General features: G+C 38.5%; 1 protein-coding gene across 1 annotated transcript in view; it reads right to left on the bottom strand.

Annotated features, from left to right (window-relative positions):
• Positions 1-5,879, bottom strand: part of LOC144528264 (roundabout homolog 2-like) — a 77,888-nt gene extending 72,009 nt beyond the window's left edge. The window contains exons 1-2 of the mRNA XM_078266751.1: positions 5,825-5,879; positions 1,795-2,121 (exon numbers count right to left, since the gene is read on the bottom strand). Of these exons, the coding sequence (XP_078122877.1) occupies positions 1,795-2,121; positions 5,825-5,879 (382 nt within the window). The remainder of the gene's footprint in view (positions 1-1,794; positions 2,122-5,824) is intronic.
• Positions 5,880-22,132: the final 16,253 nt, after the last annotated feature.

Consider the following 22,132-nt stretch of genomic DNA (forward strand, 5'->3'; position numbering starts at 1 on the left):
AGAATGATTCAATATTCTACAATACATCATTCAAGACACCTATGACAGCTGCTGTGTATTCCTGATATTTAGATTTAGCTCCTGTATGTTTGGTACTTAATATTTGCAACTTAATATTTTGTTGTTTTACCCCCATACAGTATGTCTTGCTGATACATAAATACCTCTCTTCCAACAATACAAAAAAAGTGATTAGCCAATAATAATTGCAGCTCCTATGCTTACAATGAATGTGACAATTAACTCAGAAAATGAATTCACAATGCCCGTTTAAGCTGCAAAATAAAAATGAGCTTAATTGTATTTAAGTAAAACCAGAAAATCCCCACAAAATCACTCTCACACAGTCATTGTGTTCATAAAGTCGGCCTCTATTCAGTCAAGGGAATCAGTGGAGCGCCTATAACATTTGTCTCTTGACACTATAACGACAGTTTTGGGTCTCTGGTTTCTTTATGAGAGAGAGAGAGTTAGTCACTATCTTGAAATACAACTGTACTGTTCCAAGATGTGCAATGTAAATGTGACATATCTTTCAGTGTAGGTTCTGATTACAGTGGGACAGGGATACTGTTATAGTAACTTAAGCACTAGATAGTAATCCACTAAAATATCCAACACTAAAATGTCTCATTCTATACATAAAAGCCAATGCTGTATCCTGTAAAACGATATACACACACACACATTCCTATTTACCCAGCATCTTCTTAAGCATTAATATTTCCAGGACAGTTCTCCACTATTGATTTGAGGAAAAGGAGAGGAAACAGCACCAGTAAAAGAAGACAATAGAAATACAAGTGTCTAATGTGGAAAAGGCAATAAGACAAAAGGAGGATGTTGTGCACAAAACAACACAAAGATCTCAGATTATGTCTCGATTGAGTCGCTATTAGGTTCAGGGCTCTTATCTCAGTTTTTTCTTCTTCTTTTTTCCCCTACTATTTCATGAGTTCCCATTAGAGCCAAATACAGAATACAGTTAGGTCCAACAACTCCTATATCGTATGATTCAAAACAGGCATGTATATTGAAATTATTGGGCCGGTGAATGTTACATTTAATATATAATTGCAATATACTGTTTGTCTGGAATTCCCTATTTCCTTGCTTGTACATCTCTATGAGGGCGAGAAACAAACAGCAGCAAAAGGCAGTGTGGGTGTTTGTGTGTGCATGCATGTATATCTATCTGTGTGTGCGTCCGAGCGTGTGTGCAACTTGTTCATGGCAAGAAATCAGCTCAGTTTAGCACATAATGGAAATGTGAATAGCCCAGAGCGCCTCTCTCCCACACAGGGAGAGAACTGGCTGGGAGCAGGCTGCATCTTTCCAAATCCAAACAGTGAGAGAGAGTTAGCTAGGTTAAAATCCTGCCCCCTTTTCTCTCCCTCCCTGGAGCGATTCACAGCTCTGCCCATATATTACTCAAACAGGTCATCCAAACAGGTCTCACTAGCCGTCTGAAAACATATTCACACACATATGCGCACACATGTTATGCGCATGGCTAAGCATACACATACTTGTAGGTGGAAAGGTGACGTTGCTCATATTATGACAGATTGCATCTTAAATATGAATTGCTCAGCACACCAAAATGTTATGCTTAATTTAACATAAACTCTACCTTTTTCGAAATTCAACATTAACGCATCATATACCCCACAAAAGGTAACCAACCTCAATACTTACTGCATAACAATTTTTCCATTTTATTGTCATGCAACACTGAGATTCCTTTGACCAGGGCATTACCTTTGTGCTGAGAGGGATATGATGAAAACTTACATGCTACTTCTAGAGATGCGTTCCGGCTTACAGCCTCTCCAAGATAGTTTCGGGCCACACACACATAGCTGCCATCGTCGGGCTTGCTCCGTCGTCCGTGGATGATACGTAGGAAGAAGAGGGACCCGCTGGGCAGCAGCATGCGGTGGGAGCGGGGGTTGTCGCGGTCCGTCTCAACGCGCTCCCCATCTTTGTACCATTCCACTGTGGGGGTTGGACGGCCCTCTGCCTTACAGTTGAGAGTGGCTGGTTCCCCTTTGGACACAATGAGGTCAGAGGGGTGCTCCACAATGCGGGGAGGGAAGTCTTCCTGGCGGAGACGAGACCCTAGAGGGAGAAACGAGAGAGTAAAAAGTTCCATTAAAGAAATAGTCATAATAAATGCATACTGTAAATAATGCATTTTAATTTTGCTGCCATAGCAGCAAGAGCAGTATGTTTGGGAAAATAACTATTTAGTTAGCACGGCTAAACAGAGTGCAAAGTGCAGTGCAACAACTGTACTAAGACAGTACATGAAAGGGAGTTTTCCTTGCTACTGCTGATTAAAATAAGATGGCAGTCATATCTCTGAAATTGAGGAAAACATATAATAAATAGTCTGTACAGTCCTCCTCTCTCACTAACATTCTATTTCCACTGCTTTTTAAACAGAAACCTTAGATGTACACACATTTGTAATTGTGATTGGTAGACTTAAAGTAAGTATAATTTCATTTCAGTCGTTGAAATGAAAGTGGATTAGTGTTGGCTTCTTACTGGCTGCACTATGTGCAGTGTCACTACACTCAGGCTCCCATATTTACTTGGACAGACAGGAGCTGAGGAGTCATTACATCTCATTAGCTTTTTCATTAACATGTTCCATCAAACACTGATATCGTCAAACATGTTGTCTTAGTGGGTGTAGAACAGCATCTGCTACATTGGATTTTTCACTTTGTAATGTAAAAGTGTGAATATGCAAAGTTTACAATTCCACCTTAAAGGCTACATTGTTAAATTAACGTGTATAATATTTAGATTTTAACCTCAGTGTTTGATAGTCAATCCTCAGCAAATGTCATGAGAAGAATCCTGACTATCCTCACAAGAAAAACATAATACTTTGGATAACCGCAACCCAGTCTGCAACTCTAACTCTGCGCATTCTTGAACACCTCAGTGGCACTGTATTTGTTTACAGACACAATAGCATCACAACTCTCATCTGTTTCATGGTGTGTGAGCACATTATAATATCTGTGTTAAAAGGTCTTCCTTTTCCATTGTGTGCATGCACACAAACCTAGAAAGTGATTTTTTGGTCGTTATAACTGACTTTTTGGACTTTCGTAAGGCGTAGAAATAAATAGGATATAAATAAAATGATGCTACATGGTCTCTTGTCTTTTTGCCTTTGATGGTGACAAATCATACAAATTGCAAAAGCAACCATGATGATTGGCTGCTACCCAGCAACAGAAATAAAGCTGCAAATGTGAGTAAAATTAATGTGACTGCCTATGTTTGTTGACAGAAAGCATTCCATTCCATGGCCAGTGGCACCAACACACCAAAAAGTGGTGATACATTATGTTTTTTAACATGCTTTCAAAACCCTATTAATATGTGTCTTGTGTAAGTAACATTTGTGTGGATCCACAAGCAAACAAAACAGTCAACACAGTCCGTGGAATACTAACTTCTTCTAATTGGTTGTCCCATTACCCAGTCTCCACTGTGGCTAATGTACAGTTTAGCTTGTGCTGTCAGACAACAAAATTAAAATTGGATTTAAGTTGTTGGTGGCTAGGTGGTTGTTACTGTCATCTAACAGCAAAAATGTCCTGCGGGGTCCTGTCAGTCTGTTTGCCCTGTGATAGACTGGCAACCCAGCCATGGGTTTTGCCTGCTTTCTGCTCCATGCATGCTCCAGCACCCCATGACCCTGAACATAAATAAGTGGGGATAGAAAATAAATAGATGGATGGCTCCTTGAATTAAATGTTGGCATTTTTAGAGCTGAATAGTCGTATAATTGACAACTGCTGAGATTATAAATTCAATGATGGCTTAAAATAAAGATTCTTGGTATGGATACATTTAGAAAATGGCCAAAATGTGGCTTATCTTTTAGCCTAGAACTAACTAAAGCTGGTAAGCATCAAACTTTGTTTACACTCAAGCCTTTTTTTCACCGCCAGTGGGTCTGTTGATGAGGATCTGTCCATGGTGCTGAAGCTGAAACTCAAGGTCTGGCAGAAAAAGCTGGTCAGGAACATGTTAGGGCTTGTGTGCAGGGACCACTCTAATAAAAGTCACTTTGAGGTGACATCTGTCTACCAGTTGAGTTCAGAGAAACTCAATTCCGGCTTATGACCAAAAGATTAATTTCATTGTCAAGCAAAGAGCACCTGTCTTCCAGGCGTTTTATCATTTGAAAATGAAGTTTGACATAGTCAGTCTGAGCCCTGTAGATTCAAAATCAGTAATATTTATAAAAGACTTAGATAAAACGGTACACTGTCTGTGTCAAATAAATTGTATTGTGCACAGACTGCAAACTGTAAGCATCATCCTCTCTAATAGATCACAGATTACCTACAGTATTGCCACAGGCATAGTCAGTCAGACACGATCAATTGGGATTAATTGTGCTTCCTTCTCACAGATGTTTGAATTTTAACTACTAAATCGAAAAAGCTGGTTTTCACCAAGTCACCCGTTTTTTACATCAAGATCAATTGATCGATTACAAGCTGCAATAGCCTTGCAATTACTCCTGTTTTGTTTAGCTTGTAATGTTTTTGTTGAGACTGTGTCAGAGATGTGCTGATTTTATGTATTTGGGTGGTCAAATTATTAGAAACACCTTTCAGCAGCAGTTCGATACAAATTACAGCTCGAAACTGACCTTAGAATGCAATCAACACTTGCCTGAAATTATGTCCACAAAAACTGATCATTATACGCTCCACAAAGATGCTGTAGGATTAATTGTGGAGCCATTTTATTGCTTTTGCTTTAGATCGCACAGATGTGCTGTATCATATAAACTGGCAACACAGCAACTCCAGTGTCCTGGAACCACCCAAATCCACACACGCACTTTTACTCCACTGACACAGATTTATGTTATATGGGCTACAGGGGACAAAGTAGTACAAAACATGTCGTGGACAACACTTCCCGTCAAGAAGTTTAGATATGTCTCTTAGGTGCAACTGCAGCTTGTAGGCTACATAGAGTATACTGTATACAGTAGCTCCATATATTGTAGACACAAACAGTCAAGGGTGAATCTCCAATATACAGCATGAGTAAGCATCTTCTCTATGGCACATTAGCCATTTCAGATATAGGACATACAGTACAGCTAGCTCCATCATCTGCCTGAGCAACCTTTTGCATTCTAGGCCACAAGGACTATGACCCAAGATAAGAATATAACAGCAAACTGTGAGCACATTCTGACAAATTGATAGGTTTGCCACACTTTTGAAAGAATAAACAAGTGCAAGACAACAAGCAGTTACATTGATTAAAACAAAATCAATTAAGGCCGTTTTCACTTTGAGAATGCAAAAAGTTTAGTGTGGATTTTTTTTATGCAGCACACATTTCGAACCACAATACTTGCCATAATACATGCCATTTTAAAGCTGCCAAAGAGTGTGCTCCAGAAACAAATGTGTTCAATTAGGGCAGCCCTTATGAATAAATGAGCAACTTTCGTCTACCGAAGACATTAAACACTTGGCCTGGCACAATATCACGATCTTACTTACAACCGAATGAACGTACTATGATATGGCGCATTGGCATGGTGCATTGGCATGGTGCATTTATGATTTTAAAAACGAATTTAAGAGGAACAACAAATTCACTATACATCATGTGGGATACCACACTCGGTATCTTTTTTGATGCACGTGTTTGTGATGCACACGCTTCAGGTCACAGCCCCATGTGTCTTTCTAAAGCGAAATGTGAGGGAAGACATCATTCCAAACATAACAGTTCGTAATAGATGTATTCATAAACTTACCATCGATGTGGGTGTACAGAAGTCCACAGAGAAATAAATACTGTAGAGGACCCATTCTGGCATATTGGCCCCGTCAGCTATCGGCGCATGAAATCCTCCTCAAGCAAAATAAACAATCAACTAATCAATCGATCCTGTTTCCACTTGTGCGACTTTGTGACAATGTACCGCTTCAAGTTAGTGAAATAAAAGAACCAAACCAGTGATTGTAGCAGCTGAAAGAAATAATTCACATGTCCGATCTTCCTCTCCAAGAGCGCACCAGTAAGCAGTGATCTGTCGACTCGTCGACACGTTGGAAATTTCTGCAGTCACCAATTGCAAACATCACCGACGCCCAGAGACACTCCAGTTACTGACGGTTCCCCTGTCCGAACGCATTCTTCTGACTCTTTACCGGGTCCGACCGCACGAAAACGCATCCATCCTCACACGGGACAAGTTGGGAGATGAAAGGTGGAGACGGGATTCAGTCAGAGGTGAGTAGCTGCACGGTGCAGCACAGCGCAGCCCCTCCTCTCCACTCCGTTGCCCTGGGAGAAACTAACCGGCGAATATAACATACACAATAGATCTCAACACTAAAACTCAGCAGCACTTTGCATTCTGGGCTGATAATGGTGCTCGTTAGTGTGTCTTTTCCTTTTTTTCTGGAAGGCAATTTAACACAAACAGCTGATAAATTCAGTTTTTGCAGCATGATCAATGTGTATTTAAATGAAAACATGCTGCTTTGGCCATTTTGTTGGTCACGTTCTTTCTTTCAGTTTGTTCTTAGACAGCTTTGATGTCTTAACATCATTTTTGGTGGACTTTTGAAATCATTATTTAATTGTATTTAATTGCATGCCTGTCAAACAAATTAAGCATTAGTGTTTTTGTGTTTTGTTTTTTTTCCTCATCTGTTCCTTATATTTTATTAACACACAGCATCATGACACTGTTCTGTGCACACAAAAAGGACAGTCTGCTAGATTTACCTTTACACATTCAGTAAATTAGAACAATCCAACTGAAAGAAAAGAAGCTAATGGTATGCAACATTGCAACTGTAACTTGATACTACAATTTTGTCTCTGGAGCCATTTTGTTTGTCCAACAAACAAACACGCCTCCTCTGTTTTTGCAGATCTGATCTCTGGGCTTTCTATATTATTATTTCCGTCCCTTTTTTCCCCTCCTAACCCTTGTGTACACCATGCTCCCTGCCAAAAAAAGTTCAATGTGTCAAATTTAAACAAAGCCCGCCCCCCGTTTTACCAGGTGACACTTTATTGTCATGTTCATGGTTGAAAAAGATTTTACAAAAGGTGTACAGCTGTAAAGAAATGGCACTTCATTCCCGCCCACAGCCTGAGGTGCTTTTACTGCCTTGTCGTCAATACTGCTCAATATTGCCAATAGCATTGTAAATGCAGTGCCTCGCCATGAGACGAGAATGAGATGGGCTGTATCAGGTGTTATTGATCCAGAGGGTGAAATTAAACCATTTTTGGCATTGTGTTCACAGCAGTAGCTTGTGTAGTAATTGTGGATGATTGCTAAATCGAGCCTGTATAAAGGGGTTGTAAAGTGAACCCAATCATTTAAATTGGATAGATCTCATCCATCAAGAGAATGATGTTTCCAATAGAATTTTCCTGTCAGATTGTTCTTATGGCAGCTCAGCCCAGGTCATAGCGTTGTGAAGGCCTCTTTCCTCTCAATAGGTTTTTATTTACACTTTAATAATGCAAGCCTGGCTTTAATAAAACAGAAGTGCAGAAATATTTGGCATTTGTGAAAAAAACAAAAAGGAAAACAAAGTACTGCATTTTCATTTCAGAAAAACCACAATGCAGTAGAGGATATAGGTAACTTGACACTGACTGTTTTTCAGATTTTATGCAGCGGGTGACCTTAACCAATTGCACGTCCTGTCTTTCAGAAGTGCAAAGACATAATAAATAGGCTTTTGAAGAAATTAATAGCCTCACAAAATCCTTCAAGGTGAACTTTAATGATCTGCGAAGGAAACTTCAAGAACACAAGTGCTAATTGTACCAAATGACTCAATACACAGGGATGCTGCTTATTCATCATAAGCACTTACTGTTGGAAAATAAATGTTGGTATCAATCTCATATCGCTTCCCACAGACAATCGGTTGAGTAAGTAATGGACATAGTGGAACACAGCAATGGAGCTAAAGCCAAAATGGTTATGGCAGTGTCTGAATGCAAAGGAGATGTTAAAATATTCAGTCTAGTCTGAAAAAATGATGATTAATGAGCTTATCCAGTGACACAAATAAGAGTTATGAAACTCAGATGTTGGAAGTTATTGCTTGTATTGTATGCAACACAGACTGCACCTACTGTAAATAATACAAATGACAGATTTTAGAATAAAGCATTAACATTTCATGGAATTTGGTTACATCTGTTAGGCTAGTTCATTATTAGATTGGTGACAACCTAGAGCTGATTATATAGCACAGCAGTGTTTAATGCAAGGCTTGCCATTCAATAAATTAAATATAGATTATATATTGAACCAACAATTGAACAAAACAATGCATTCTATTCAATCTGCACAACAGTGGGCTGCTGTGTTGAGTTGAGAGCTTCAGTTTTTGTCACCATACATTATCACATGTAATTCTATATCAGTGATTTTGTTTTTATGTCATCCTGCCGAAAAAAGCCCTGAATATTTCATATTAAGTAAAATCTTGTAATATTGCGATAAAAAAACAAACATTAAAGTGTACTCAGTTCTGCTGCTTTCAGTATTCTGCTAAAATACAACAAATTGCTTGTTGAACTTAAAACAAATGAAAGGAAATTATAAATAACTTTATTGAACAAATTGAATATTGATTTGAATATAAAGAGTGTAGTTTTCTACTGATATTCTCTTTCAACTAACACAGAACGTCTCGCACTGTCTTCATGATATGTCGCAGCCTTTTGCGATATTGCGATAATGATTAAAAAAAACAGATTAGAAAAACAATATTGTGCAGCCCTAGTCCTTGCCACACTTACATTGTATGAAACCAGACACCACTATGTCTGATTATTATAGTATTTCTTTTTGAATTTTGAATTCTGAATACATACCTTATACATTACAGAACTTGATTTACTTTTACTTATACTCACACACACACATTAACACACCCTACCGAAAATAGGTATGATATATCTGGGAAAAGCACGTTTATCTGAAAATGGCATGTAGCATAAGTAATTGCGTGATGGCATTTTATGTCTAGCATAAGGTCAGAAAAAGGCAATGTACATTTATTGAGTGAGGTGATGTGATGTTTATCTTTTAAGTTGAATGAGATAAGAGAGGCAGAGAAAGACTCTCATCTCTCATCACACACTGAGACAGACATGTTTCCAGGCAACGTGGGACTCTGCTGCCTTTCTCACACAAACCAAAATCAAAAGGGCTACTGGCTCTCATCAATCTACCCCTCTCTCTCTCTCAGCTTCTCTGTTGATCACACATAGGAGAGAGTGTCAAGGTCACAAGTTTTGCCCGCACCATTACCTACTCATAAGCGTGTTTGTCCAAGCCAGGAGTGTTGGAGGTAACAGATGGTGTGTGTGACAGTGTGTTCAACACCAGGCATGCTCTGCCTTAGTGAGAGTAGACAGAGTAGACATGTGTCCTGACCACAAAGCCCAAACCTGTATACAAGTGCCAAAGCTCTGTCTAACAGCTTAGGGTGTTTGGTCCACTGGATGCCTGAAACAGCAGCCTTGAAATGTACAGCAATGATTTGACTATTTTCACATTATGTACAACTAGAGAAATGTAAAAAGTCACAGGGAACTGTACGTTTTGTCATAGCCACACTGTATCACACAGCATTTTAAATTACAGCATCAAAATATGTGAACACTGTTGTTGTGGATGGGTTTATTTCCAAAAATAATAATTGAATGTTTGCTACTTTTTGCTGTAAAATTTACTCAACCAGTTTGGGTTTTCAGCTACAAGCTGATAGCTCTGTATTTAGTTAATGTACAATGTAAAAATAGTGGAATAAACCGCATTCTCACGTTGTTAATGCTGTGAAACGTCACTATTTTAAACATGTGTTTAAAGCTATTATAATGCATAGTTTGTGTGGCCCTCATGAGGAATTCTAAGTAATGACAACAACAATGTCGGCACATCCACATGAAGTAAGCCTTCGGTGATCGCGCAAGACCCGCACCCCTTCTCCACGCAGTTGCTAGTAGCGTTTATCCCGTCAAATCAAGGAGGACACGGAGAATTAAAAATGAAATTATTACAAGATAATTACCTCTGAACAAGAAGAGGTAATTATCTTGTAATTTTTATATCCTCTTCATCTCCAAAGCGGAACGCTGCTTTCTCAGTGGTGACATAAAACGTATCACTCGAGCTACTGCGTGCAAATGTCGCAGGACGACACCATTTTCTAAACATAGAGTCTTATAGTGATAGTCTTAATTAAATGTGTATCAACTCATTTGGCAATGGCTTGAACAACATTTATTAATATAAAATAGTCACGCACTATAGCTTTAATGTAAATTAAAATGGGTTTAGGCAACAAAACTACTTGGTTTGTGTTTCGAAAAAGATAATTTGGGTTACAATAAGTATGTTTGTTAAGTAATTTAAGTTAGGTACTGTTTGTAAGTTAATTTAAAGGAACGCGCTGACAACAACAAGAAAAAGGGATTTTCTTTTTAATACTTTTACTAGTATTGTGCTGTAATATCTTATTTCATCAAAGAAAGACATCAAATACAAGACAGAGGAAAATGATATTGTTATATTGTTCAATTGTGACTGTAAAATCCATAGAGCAATACTTCTCACATAAACATTAAAACCAGTTAATCAAAGGATTTATAGTATTAACAATCCTACTGAGGCTACTGGTTTCAGCTCATCTTTTTGGATTGCATATCACTGAGTCACTCTGGCTCTCAAATTGCTCCATAAAGTTGTACTGTATTGAACTCTAAATTGCTCCATATGAATTAAATTATGCTGTAATGTATTGTATAATCCAGCAGTTGCAGTGTGCAGTGTGCTTTCTTACGAATGCAACATGAGGTAGTCAGAGGCTAAGGAGCATATCCCTATAGGGGATGTCCTGCTTGAACAGTCCAAACACAACATGGACGTAAAAATGTTGATGAATTTGACACTTTTTATGTTTAGAGTCAGAGGTTTTCCCAAGCAGGAAACCTTTGTGTTTCTTTAAGATCTGCTTAAAGAGATATTTTGCTAAATGATGAATGAATGAATCTAAAATAAATCTAAAAAATAATCTTCTGACATCAAATGATAATGCTATATACACTAACCAAAGGTACCAATGCATCCCAATTAGTCACAACGAGGAAGAAATAAAAGCTAATTAAACAACTGGTACGACACTGGTAACACAGTTTAGCTAGTCTACTAGCTAACAATAACTTGCCTACAAAACATTAGGCTGCATGCTTGCAAAAAAAAACAACCAGTTAATACAATACAATACAAATTCACCACACAATGACAAACCATGTTACAGCTGAATTTTATAAGAACACAATTACCTTGATTAATTAACTTTTGGAGCAGGATGGCTGAAGATGTGCGTGTAGTATGTGAGCAAAGTACTGTAGATGATGGGCGGCGTCAACCTCTGTGCTGGCCCGGCAGAGTTACTCACAATCAGGGCAACATTTCTCTAATTTCTCTCCTTCTCTTCTTCTTATTTTTTGTACTTTTTTGTATTACATATCTGGTGTAATATTATATTTTTCCGATTACTCTCTTCATGAAGTGGTGGGGACTTGATGCCACATGATTTTAAAAGAGTTGTGGGCGGACTCAACCTGACTACTGAAAAAAATAAAAAATACTGTACTATACTTATATATATGTGTTATATATATTTTGTTCCATCAAATGCCTCAACATTTACAGTATTCCACCGTATTTAGGAAGAACGGTCAATTACTGTTGTATTTTTACTGTAATTTGTTACAGTGTATAGTAAGAAGTACCGGTAAAACCATGAAGTACCAGTGTTTTCTGGATTGAGACTGTTCTTTGAATCTTAAACTGTACCATACCACTCTGGACACTTTTGAAGTGATGTGCAGAGGACTCTTGAAATCAAAGCTGTGTTGTCAATGCATCACTATCACTTTGTTCCCTTGCAGTGGACACATTGCTTCCACTGTATACATTCACGCTCCACAAAACAACATCGAACTCCTGACACACCTTGCTAGAGTGGAGTGGAGAAGTGCCCTATCCTACCAACTCCATTTAAATGCTTTCAAGGTGAAAAGGGCCCTATTCAGCTTCTTGAAGTGGAAGCGCTACTTTGGGGGACATTAGTGAGGTATCTCTCTAGCGATATAGACTTGTAGGAGAAAGAAAGGGCTTCTGTTTAATCAGGCGCAAGGACATTTACACCATTTGTTTTTCCTCTGGATGAGCACAGGGAAAAAATAGAAAAACAAGGAAGAAAATGCTATGAGCAATATGAGGGAGAAACCCAAGGAAGCATTGTGCTCTTAACATTTTCAAAATGGCAGATATTAGACTTCGCCCATGCGTGTAAACATTGCATTTCCATAGAAATGGCCTCTTTCTGTGCCTCAAACGGGAAGTCATGGGTAAAAGAGTTATGTAGCACTCACCTCTTAATCTTGTTAGTTGTTTCTAAAACAGCACTGGGTCTCTGGTTTAACAAAAAGGAAAACATGCAGTAAGACAGAGTCTAAAAGACAGCATGTACAGACAACAGTATGGCAACAGTATGGTACTTTCAATCAATCAGATTGAACAGGCCACAGACCCAATGTCATGCTTAAATTACCTCCTTTTATTTCAACATATTGTAATGTTCCATTTTAGAAATGTGTTTGAGTCCTCTACAGTATGAAGTCACATGCAGTGTTGGGGAGTAACGGAATACATGTACCGGCGTTACGTATTCAGAATACAAATTATGAGTAACTGTATTCCGTTACAATTTAAATAGTTGGTATTTAGAATACAGTTACATTGTTGAAATCAATGGATTACATGACGATACTTCTCTGTTTCACGGGTTTATTCACTCTTGCAATTCCATGCATTTCCCAGAAGCCCCAATATGAAAACGAAAAAATTTGCTATTTGCGTGATCACTGATAGAGGTAAAGATGGAGCCGGAACCGGCACAACAGAGCCAGGGCAGGAATGGGTTTCTATCTTGGAAATTCAAACAGCATTTCACATTAAAGACAGAGAAGGGAGAACGAAATATAACTGTGCACTGCAGTGCGTCTTATGCTTGCCAGCAACCAACTTCCTTTCAGCGTCCAAATTACTCCACCTCCAACCTGAAGAAGCATCTTAAAGTAAGTTATTTTTAGCCAAGGGTAGTCGTCTGCTGTAGTTTTACTGGTCACCTTGCTATTTTATAGTTGACGTGCGACTTTACATTCTCCTACGTGCTGATTTACTAGCCCCAGAGCCGTTGAAAGACTAGCCCCGTTTGACATGTTAGCTAACGTTAGCTAAAATTAGCTCATGGTAGCTTAGACTGACTAACTTAGATTTTTGTAATATGCAGTTCGGGACTACAAATACAAAAATCTATCTGCTTGTTCAGGTACACATTCAGCCAGTTGGAACAGAAGAACACACCAGAATAGGCCTGTTTAGTAAGCTGTATGTGATGGCTGCATTCCTACTTATAAAATGCAATTCAATGTGGAAGTAATCCAAGTATTCAGAATACGTTACTCAGATTGAGTAACTTAACGGAATATGTTACAAATTACATTTTTGGGCATGTATTCTGTACTCTGTAACGGAATACGTTGAAAAAAACTGAAAACGGAACACTGGTCACATGTATATTATGAATACAAAACTAAAGTTGGACCTTAAGTTTATACATATTCATAATTCAAATCTAACATTTAAAATGCAAAATGTATCTACAGCATGGCTTGCCACATTTTATCGTTGCCTATGTTGCTGTATTTTTGCTTCTTGCTTCTGATTCTCTTTCTTTCTGTTCTAAGCAGTTGAAAAATATTAATATGCAACTTTTTAATAGTAGTTTAATAGAGTATAGTATTCTCTAGAATATATTTATATATGGGTTTTATAGATACATCATTTTATAAAAAAATGTGACCAGGATATGTGATCAGCAGAAGCTGATCCTACCTGTGTATGAATAACATGAAAAGGTAATTCATTATCTAATGCTAAGTATTTGGTCATTATCAAATTGAAATAGAATTTTGTAATTTATATGTTTTAATCTTATTTACCACACCAACCAAATCCTCCAACTGAGGTTAAAAGAGTGTTATCTTTCAATCAAGTAATATATTATTTGATTGTTTAATGTTGATAGAGTAAAGTGTAGTTTTTTTGGATTTCAATGAAGAAGATTATCCCTTATCCATTTTCCACATTTAGACTAAACTAATTTATCTTATGATCATTGAAGTGAGTGATGGCAATTATATTTGTAGATTCTTATTAGTACAGTAAGCCATTTAAATGTTTGTGTTTTCCATCAAATCCTAACAATGCAGTTCTGTAATTTATAAGTTGTATTAATAAATATAGCTCAGTGATTCCAATTCATAAGAAGAGAACAAAATCTAATTAAAGACATTTCTTATTTTAGAGTGGTGTGGGACTTCATGCCATACTTGTTGCATCTGTCTGTATAGGCACAGTCTTGAGAACATAATAACTCAACAACAATACATGCCAGAAACCTAAGATGTACACCATCTTAGGTTCGAGTCGTACAATCCTCGTTGGTGTAGATGATCTGATTAGATTTTAGAGGATTTTTGGCGCATACATTTGCATATCTGTGAGGAAAAACATTTTAGACTACCGTCAGGCTCAGGCAGCACCTCCATTTCTGCGGACATGGTTCTCTCCTGGATGAATGGTGGGCTGCTCCATTAACAGGGTCCTATGATGCAAGCAGAAGAGTTCAGGTGTGTCAGGGAGTGGGAGTAAGAGGGACAGTGAGTTTGACTGCCGATTTTGCGCATCACTTCCAACTCTATATTTTCTGGTCACTCTTCCGTGTGGTCTGACCTGTGGTCATGAGGTTTCTAGGCAGTGACCGAAAGAAGGAGATTGTGGATACAAGTGACTGTGGGTTTATGGCCTCACTTTGCGTGACAAGGTGAGGGATTTAGTGATCCAAAATAAACTAGCTGATTCTTCCCATTGGCAGAAACTGCTAAAGTAGTTCAGGGTGCCCCCAGGGCCAGCACCATATCCAGCAGGGAATGTAGTGAAAACATATCTTTCTGTAATAAAAAGTTATTGATGAACTAATTTACTTCCGAAAAAATTACATTTTAGCTGTGAGGATTCTAAAATTCATCTATAGGGTTTATTAATCAAAGTTCTGCTTAATTTTAACTAATTGAGTATTTTTACACTGAGCATTGCACGTTCATTGTCATTGGTTTAAGGGAGCATTTGACAATGGAAAAATAAATAGTGAAAAAAAAAATGTTTTTAAAGTAATTCAAATGTACAGTACAGAGCCATTTATCTACTGTAGCAGCAGTAAGAGGGGGATTAAATCAACTGGTTGTCACATCTGCCTGATTTGCATAGTGGTGTCAAAATAAGATGTATTAGAGCAAATAAGTGGCAAGGAGGGCCCCTAAAATGAATTACTTGAATTGAGGATGCCCACTAAAGTTATGATCTTCCATCATACTTACTTACACCACACACATATTTACTAGGTTTACTTGCTTTGGGCTTTTCAACTCCAATGACCTTTCAGCAAATGATTTGTTTTACATTTGGAGTTCATACAAGCCTTTTTTAAGATAGCATCTTGCTGCAAAATATACAGTAATCCCTGACATAACTATAGTTGAAGCATTACATTAGAGTTAATCTTATCCCCAGTGAAACATAGAAATGGAGCTTAGCTTACAGGTGACTGACACTTGGTGTTGAAATTCAAACTCTTGCCTCTTAACCTTGGAAAAACATTGTGTACTACACAGCCAAGGACACTGTGTTGTACAATGTCGTTGATGACAGCAGACATGAAATGACAGCAGACCCGTACTCGCATGAAGCCTACTACATCGACACTTGCATCGCCACAACATTGAAACCAGTCATTTCTGATCTCTTACCAAAACAGATTGATGGGGTTCCAAACTGGGGATGACAGATGACTCATCATCACATAGATGTGCCGTTGTTTCATATACATAATGATTCATACCCCATGAAACAGGCCCAGTAGCACAATTCAGCTGCTGGAAATTGAAATTTAAAGTGGTTGAAGAAGCCCATACAAGTGTTAGAAACCGAAAGTGCACTGCAGCAATTCTTTTGTCCACTTGAAAGCATGTATTGATAACAAAAGTGTTTGCAGAAGGCACCCTTCTACCTATTTTTCTACTGTCGAAGTGATATAGAATGTGATTGTGAATTACACTTACAAGGGTTACAATTGTGCCAAGGCTTTTACAGTATGTGCAAGATTGATTTTGAACAAGAGGATGATATATATTGCTAATGAAACCACCAAACAACCTGAAGCTTTTTTTTGGTGATTATTTTATCACTGAGTTTTTGTATGGGTATATCCCCATGTGGAAGCAGACCAGTTCACTTAAGGCTATATCTTGCACCCGGTGCAGCGCAAGTGTCTTTGCTAGTTTAAGACCAACGCAGTTGTCAATTTCCCGTCCAGCGCCCACGTCGTTTAAATAGCAAATGCACCTGCGCCCACAAGTGTGCTGGTCTTACAGGGAGGTGTGTTCAGGTGCATTCTTGGCGTATTGCTATCTTGACGCAGCGGAAAGTGATCGCGCCATTGACCAACAAAAACCTGGTCTAAAGTCAATAACGCAGCATTTCATTGTTGCTGTGCATACTATGCTTGTTACACACACAGGGACGCTAGAGGATGGATACCTGACCCAAGCCCAACAGGACCCAAGGGGACGCGATGGTACCCGACGGGCCGGGCCGGGTTAGGACAGATATTTAGAAATGATGTTCGGTTCGGGTCGGTCTCGTTGACATTTACGAATGCTTTCCTACAGTTGCTTAATAAAAGCGGGCTTTCCACACAAACAAACGTACATGCGTCATTAGTATGAGAAAAAAATTTGATTTTAACTGTGTCGGGCTCGGACATAAATATCTTAATGCCTGTCGGGCTTGGGTCGGGTTTGGTTACTGCTCTGTCGGACGGAGTCAGACTCAGATGGAAAAATGAGGCCCGATCCGCACTCTGAGGGACGCTCAGCAGCACACAAACATGCAAAAGATTAAAAATAAATATATTACAATGTGAAATAGTATTATGATATGATCTGCTCACGCGATATCACTTCACGCACGAGCAGCTCAGTTTCTTCCTCTCTCCTTCCTGCTTAGCAAATCCGCCATCATTATAGCAATGTGCTAAGGTAGAAACGCACCTGGCTTTTAAAGGGAATGGGAGGTGACACTTTGATTGGTTTATTGCATGTTACATCCAAAACACACCTATGAATGAATTAAGACATTAAGTACAACCCTTTCGAACCATGCCCCTGGCACACGGACCCTTTTTTCCGCCATTAAACTAGCAAAAGTGCATTTGTACACTCCCTAAACGCACCTGCGCCAGGCGCTTCACATTGTGCACTTAGATAGTTAAAATAGGGCCCATAGTGCGTAGTTTCTGTCTCCCCCAAGAGGAATTCTAAGTAATGACAACAATTCTGTAGGTGCATCCACATGATACAAGCCTTCCGTGATCGCGCTTCACCCCCCCTCCTCCACACAGTTGCTACGTAGCCAAGGAGGACACGGAGGATCGCGCGAAAGTCTCTGGACGACACCAATTTCTGAACACAGCCATGCTGAAAAATATAGTGTGATTTGTGGAGCCGATAGTCTTAATTAGCGTTGTATCATCTCATTTGGCAATGGCTTGAATGTAACGGACATTCATTAATGCTTAGTGTAGTGTGTGACCACACTGCAAAATGTTTTTCTTAGCAGTTCCCCAACCCAATCATTATTTTATTTACACTTGCTGGATGTCTGTAATTAACATCGGATTCACTTTGCCAGACAAGATGTTCATGACAATAGTGCTCAACAAAATTACACCACTTGGGAATTAACAAAAAGCAGAAATTTGCTATTAATGGCCAATGACCATGAAAAGTTCAACCCTGCTTAATTCTGTCCACATTTTGGCTAATTTACCTGATTGTTAAACTGTATCCTAGGCTTCATATTGGTCCTCTTTTTCCCTCGGTATGGGATATTTCCTGTGTGGGGGAATGTGTCTCAATGGAGATCAACCGGGAAGGCTGTGATACAGCTTGAGGGTTGTGGGCAGTTAAAAAGAATTGGACAGATCCTGGTAGATCTTCATTAAAGAGATCGATATCCAAGGAGAAGCTCATTATTGTGGCTAAATCAGGTAATAAACTTAGATTGACAGATGAGTGATTAGGTTTAGAAAGAAAGGTAACTTGTGATGCTGTTTGACTGGGAACATTCACATGAACTTAGAGGAAAGCTATGCATGCCTCTCTTGGAAACGGACTCTGTGATGTGTATCTTTGTTCCTGAACTTAGTTATTGTTATAACTTCATCTGTCATCACTAATAGTAGATGTATCTATAGTGATGTCCCCAGGTGTCACTGCAGTAAATCAGCCAAACTATAGTTCTTCCACTACCCACTGTTGTCAGAAGAAGCGTGAAGTGAATGGCAGAGGCAGCCTCTGTGGCTGACCTTAGTGATAGAGAACGTTGTCAAGTATTGTTAATGTAACATGCCATCCCTAATACTGTACACAAGATTAAATATTGGCTGTGAGTGAAGTCCTTTAGCAAATGACTGCATATTATTTTTTTTTTCTTAACATAGGACTGTTGATTTGTGTGATGAGTGATATGTTTGGAGGATATTTTGGAAGAGATGATGATAATATGAGCAGGCAGATGGATTATTTTTGCTGTTTTCATTAGGCCTCATTTTGTTGCTGTGCTGAATTCAGATAAGCTACCTGAAAATATGTGAATGAACTGAATGTGCCAATATCAGTGCTTTGTATAAATTACATTGTCTAACTCTTTTAAAACATGAAGTATACTCTTATATATTTTAATTACATGTTACAGTGATTGATGGCAGAACAAGTCACATGGCTGGCATTTTGAGGTAGGCATTAGAAAGTAGACCATATAAATATATTGCAATTTATATTCCTTCGTCTTCGAAGAAACATAGCTAAAAAGTAACCAATTAAAGTAACTTCTAATCAGGCTTGGGGAATAAAGCAAAACACAGAGGTAAAAGTAAAAGTTAAAAAATGATGGTAAAATTACAGAAAAAAAAGACGTAATCAGGTTACGATATATTTATTAAAATGGGGGTTAGCAGGATTACAATTTTAAAATAAAGAACCATATATTACACACATAGTGCACACATTACAACACCTCAGAGTCTCCCACAACACCTAGAGAAATATCTAATTTACAATGAATGAAACAGCATGGCCAATAATTGGTAAAACTTTTAAAGAAAGAGAATATGGTAATATATCCAGACGGCTAGATGATAGATTAATTTTCCTAATCAAATCTTGTAAACTGATAGGTTGAAAAGAGTACAGAACTTAGGCAACAGAAAAGGTGCAAGCCTTTTTCTTCAGACCTTCCTCCACAGCGCTGCGGAAGAGGGTCTAGCTAGTCCACACAGCATTCCGGGATGGGGGAAAAATGTGCTCTTGTTTATTGGCATTTCTTTAAACCAATCACAATCGTCATGGGCGGTGCTAAGCACCGGGCAGAGCCACGGTGCCGCTGCAAAATAGCCTCTGGAAGGAACTTGTTTTGGGGGAACGTTGTACGTTCAAAAGTTGTTTTAGTCGTGCAACAGAAAACTCAGATTGGACAGATAGTCTAGCTAGCTGTCTGGATTTACCCTGCAGAGATCTGAGGAGTAGTTAACCATAGTCCTCCACCGGAGTTTAAAATTCCAGCACAAAGAAAGCGAAAGGTAACGGACATCCGGCCGTAAAGAGTGACATCCGGTGGAATTTCTGGCGGCAACGGACCAATCCCGGAAGTGGAACGTCGTGGCTATAGACTACAGCCATCCCGACCATAACAAATTTGGCATGAGCGCAGGTTAGTAATTCTGAATCGTATGCTCATGGATATGGAAGTAAAAAGTGGTAAGAAGAGGTTTGTTGGGGAGGGAGAGGTTTGCTAAGTGTCCGTAAATGACGAAGTGAGGACATTTGGTCCAGGATATTAAGGCTGCTAAGGGAAGCAATCCATACCTGTAGGGGTGACGGAGCTTGAGGAAGATGTGGGCAGAGGGGAAGTTGCCACATCCGTGTCCACAGTGGCACAAGTGTTTTTGATGTTTTGATTTGCGTGGAGATATTGAGACACTGTGGAGAATGTTAGCAGTTATCATCCGTCAACCAAGAATGCACAAGTGAGTATTACGTTTTTTTAAAAAGTCATCTTATTGATTTTTATTTTCCCTTGTCTTTATTTGCATATTGAGGTAATACAAATGTAATGGAAAGTACTCAATCTATGTTATTTTAATATTGTGATACTTGGATTAGGTTACAACAATCAGTTTTAACAATTAGTAATTGTATTGGAATACATTTTTTAAAGTAACCCTCCCAAACCTGCTTCTAAACTATAAGTAGCCTAACTTTTTACAATACTGCTGAACATGTGGTTTCCTCCATAATATTTGAGATATTGGCTGCACATTTGCCTTCCTATCCATCATTTATCTTTTCATCAACACTATATATTTTGAAAATGTGAATCTAGGTGAATATACTAGTTTAAAGAGAAATGGTAATATATCAGAAGGGAAAGAATGTGCATCCTGCGATGATAATGTTTGAAGCATGTGTTGTAACGTTAAATAGTGCAGATTTATCAATAGTTGGTAGGCTACTTTTACTAATACTGCGCCCTCTTTTGATCTATTGTTTTGAAAATTGTTTTGTCACCCATAATGCTTGCATGTTTCTATACATACCTGCATTCTGTATTTAAAGGTATAGAGAGCACATTATTCTCGCTTGTTGTTGGAAGCCGTATTTCATATTTTTCAAAAGCCAAACAAGCAATCTTCCAATTAGCCAATCAAAATGTCCCCTGCATAGTTTGAAACCACCCTCTTCCGTACCCGTTGGTTTCCTGACTTGCTGCAGTCATTATGGTCGTCAATGGATTTACATGTTTGTCTGAAGGTGTCATGGATGTATTAAGGTAGATTAAGTTGCAAATAAATTCATACACCGGGCACCTATAGCTTACTGCACTGCCGCACAAGTGTGTTCTTCTTCTTCTTTGGAGTTTTACGGCAGCCGGCATTCGTAATGTTAAACCCAGTCTGACGACTATACAGTCCCTCCAGAAAAATTGGATATTGTGATCGCATAATTCAATGCATAATCAGCCAAAGTCCACATATTTATGCGGGGGCCGCATTATTTCAAATATGCCACACTTTTGCCGCATAAATTGCCGATTTCCGCGCAAAATATGCGGGGCTTGCATGATTTCATAATCCTCGCACTTTCGTTGCAAAAAAAGTCACATATATCTAAATAATTATTATATCTTAGCAGAAAGTTGAAAAAATGTTGCGTTTACTTCACACAAGAGCAGCCATTTTCCCCTGTTGCCATGGGAACGTTATGAAGTGCCGTAATTACGCGACGTGAACATCATCGAAAAGCTGCAAACCCCACGATGAAGCCACGATGAAACCACAGTTTTTGCAAGTTCCCGCAATTTCATCGCATAAAATTGCATAAATATCCCACATATTCCATCGCATTTTTTTAATAAAACGTGCCGCATAATCAAGGATTTTTACCACAACAATCACAAAAAAAACTCTGCATTTTTCTGGAAGGACTGACTATACTGCATTGCGTAACTTTGTGTCTTTGTAAATGTATTTGTTCTGTCTCGCTGTGATTAAAGGCGTTTTATAGTAGGCTATTGTGAAGTTTGACTTTCCAGGTTGAGTTTTTGCTAGGAAATGTGGAATAATTTGGATGAGATAAACTAGAGTTAACAGAACTGCTTTGTTAGAATCTTCTGTTCCAATAGAGAAGTGTTTATATTACTGTTTACCTGACTAGGAAATTATTTAAGCCATACAATTATTTTGCCAGATTTATAGATCCTCCTAGGATGTTTTGTGAAACAGTACTCTGCTCTAAATCATAATTTTTTAGGTGCAGACTGTAT

This window comes from Sander vitreus, chromosome 13 (assembly GCF_031162955.1).
Source record: "Sander vitreus isolate 19-12246 chromosome 13, sanVit1, whole genome shotgun sequence".
Lineage (NCBI taxonomy): Eukaryota > Metazoa > Chordata > Actinopteri > Perciformes > Percidae > Sander > Sander vitreus.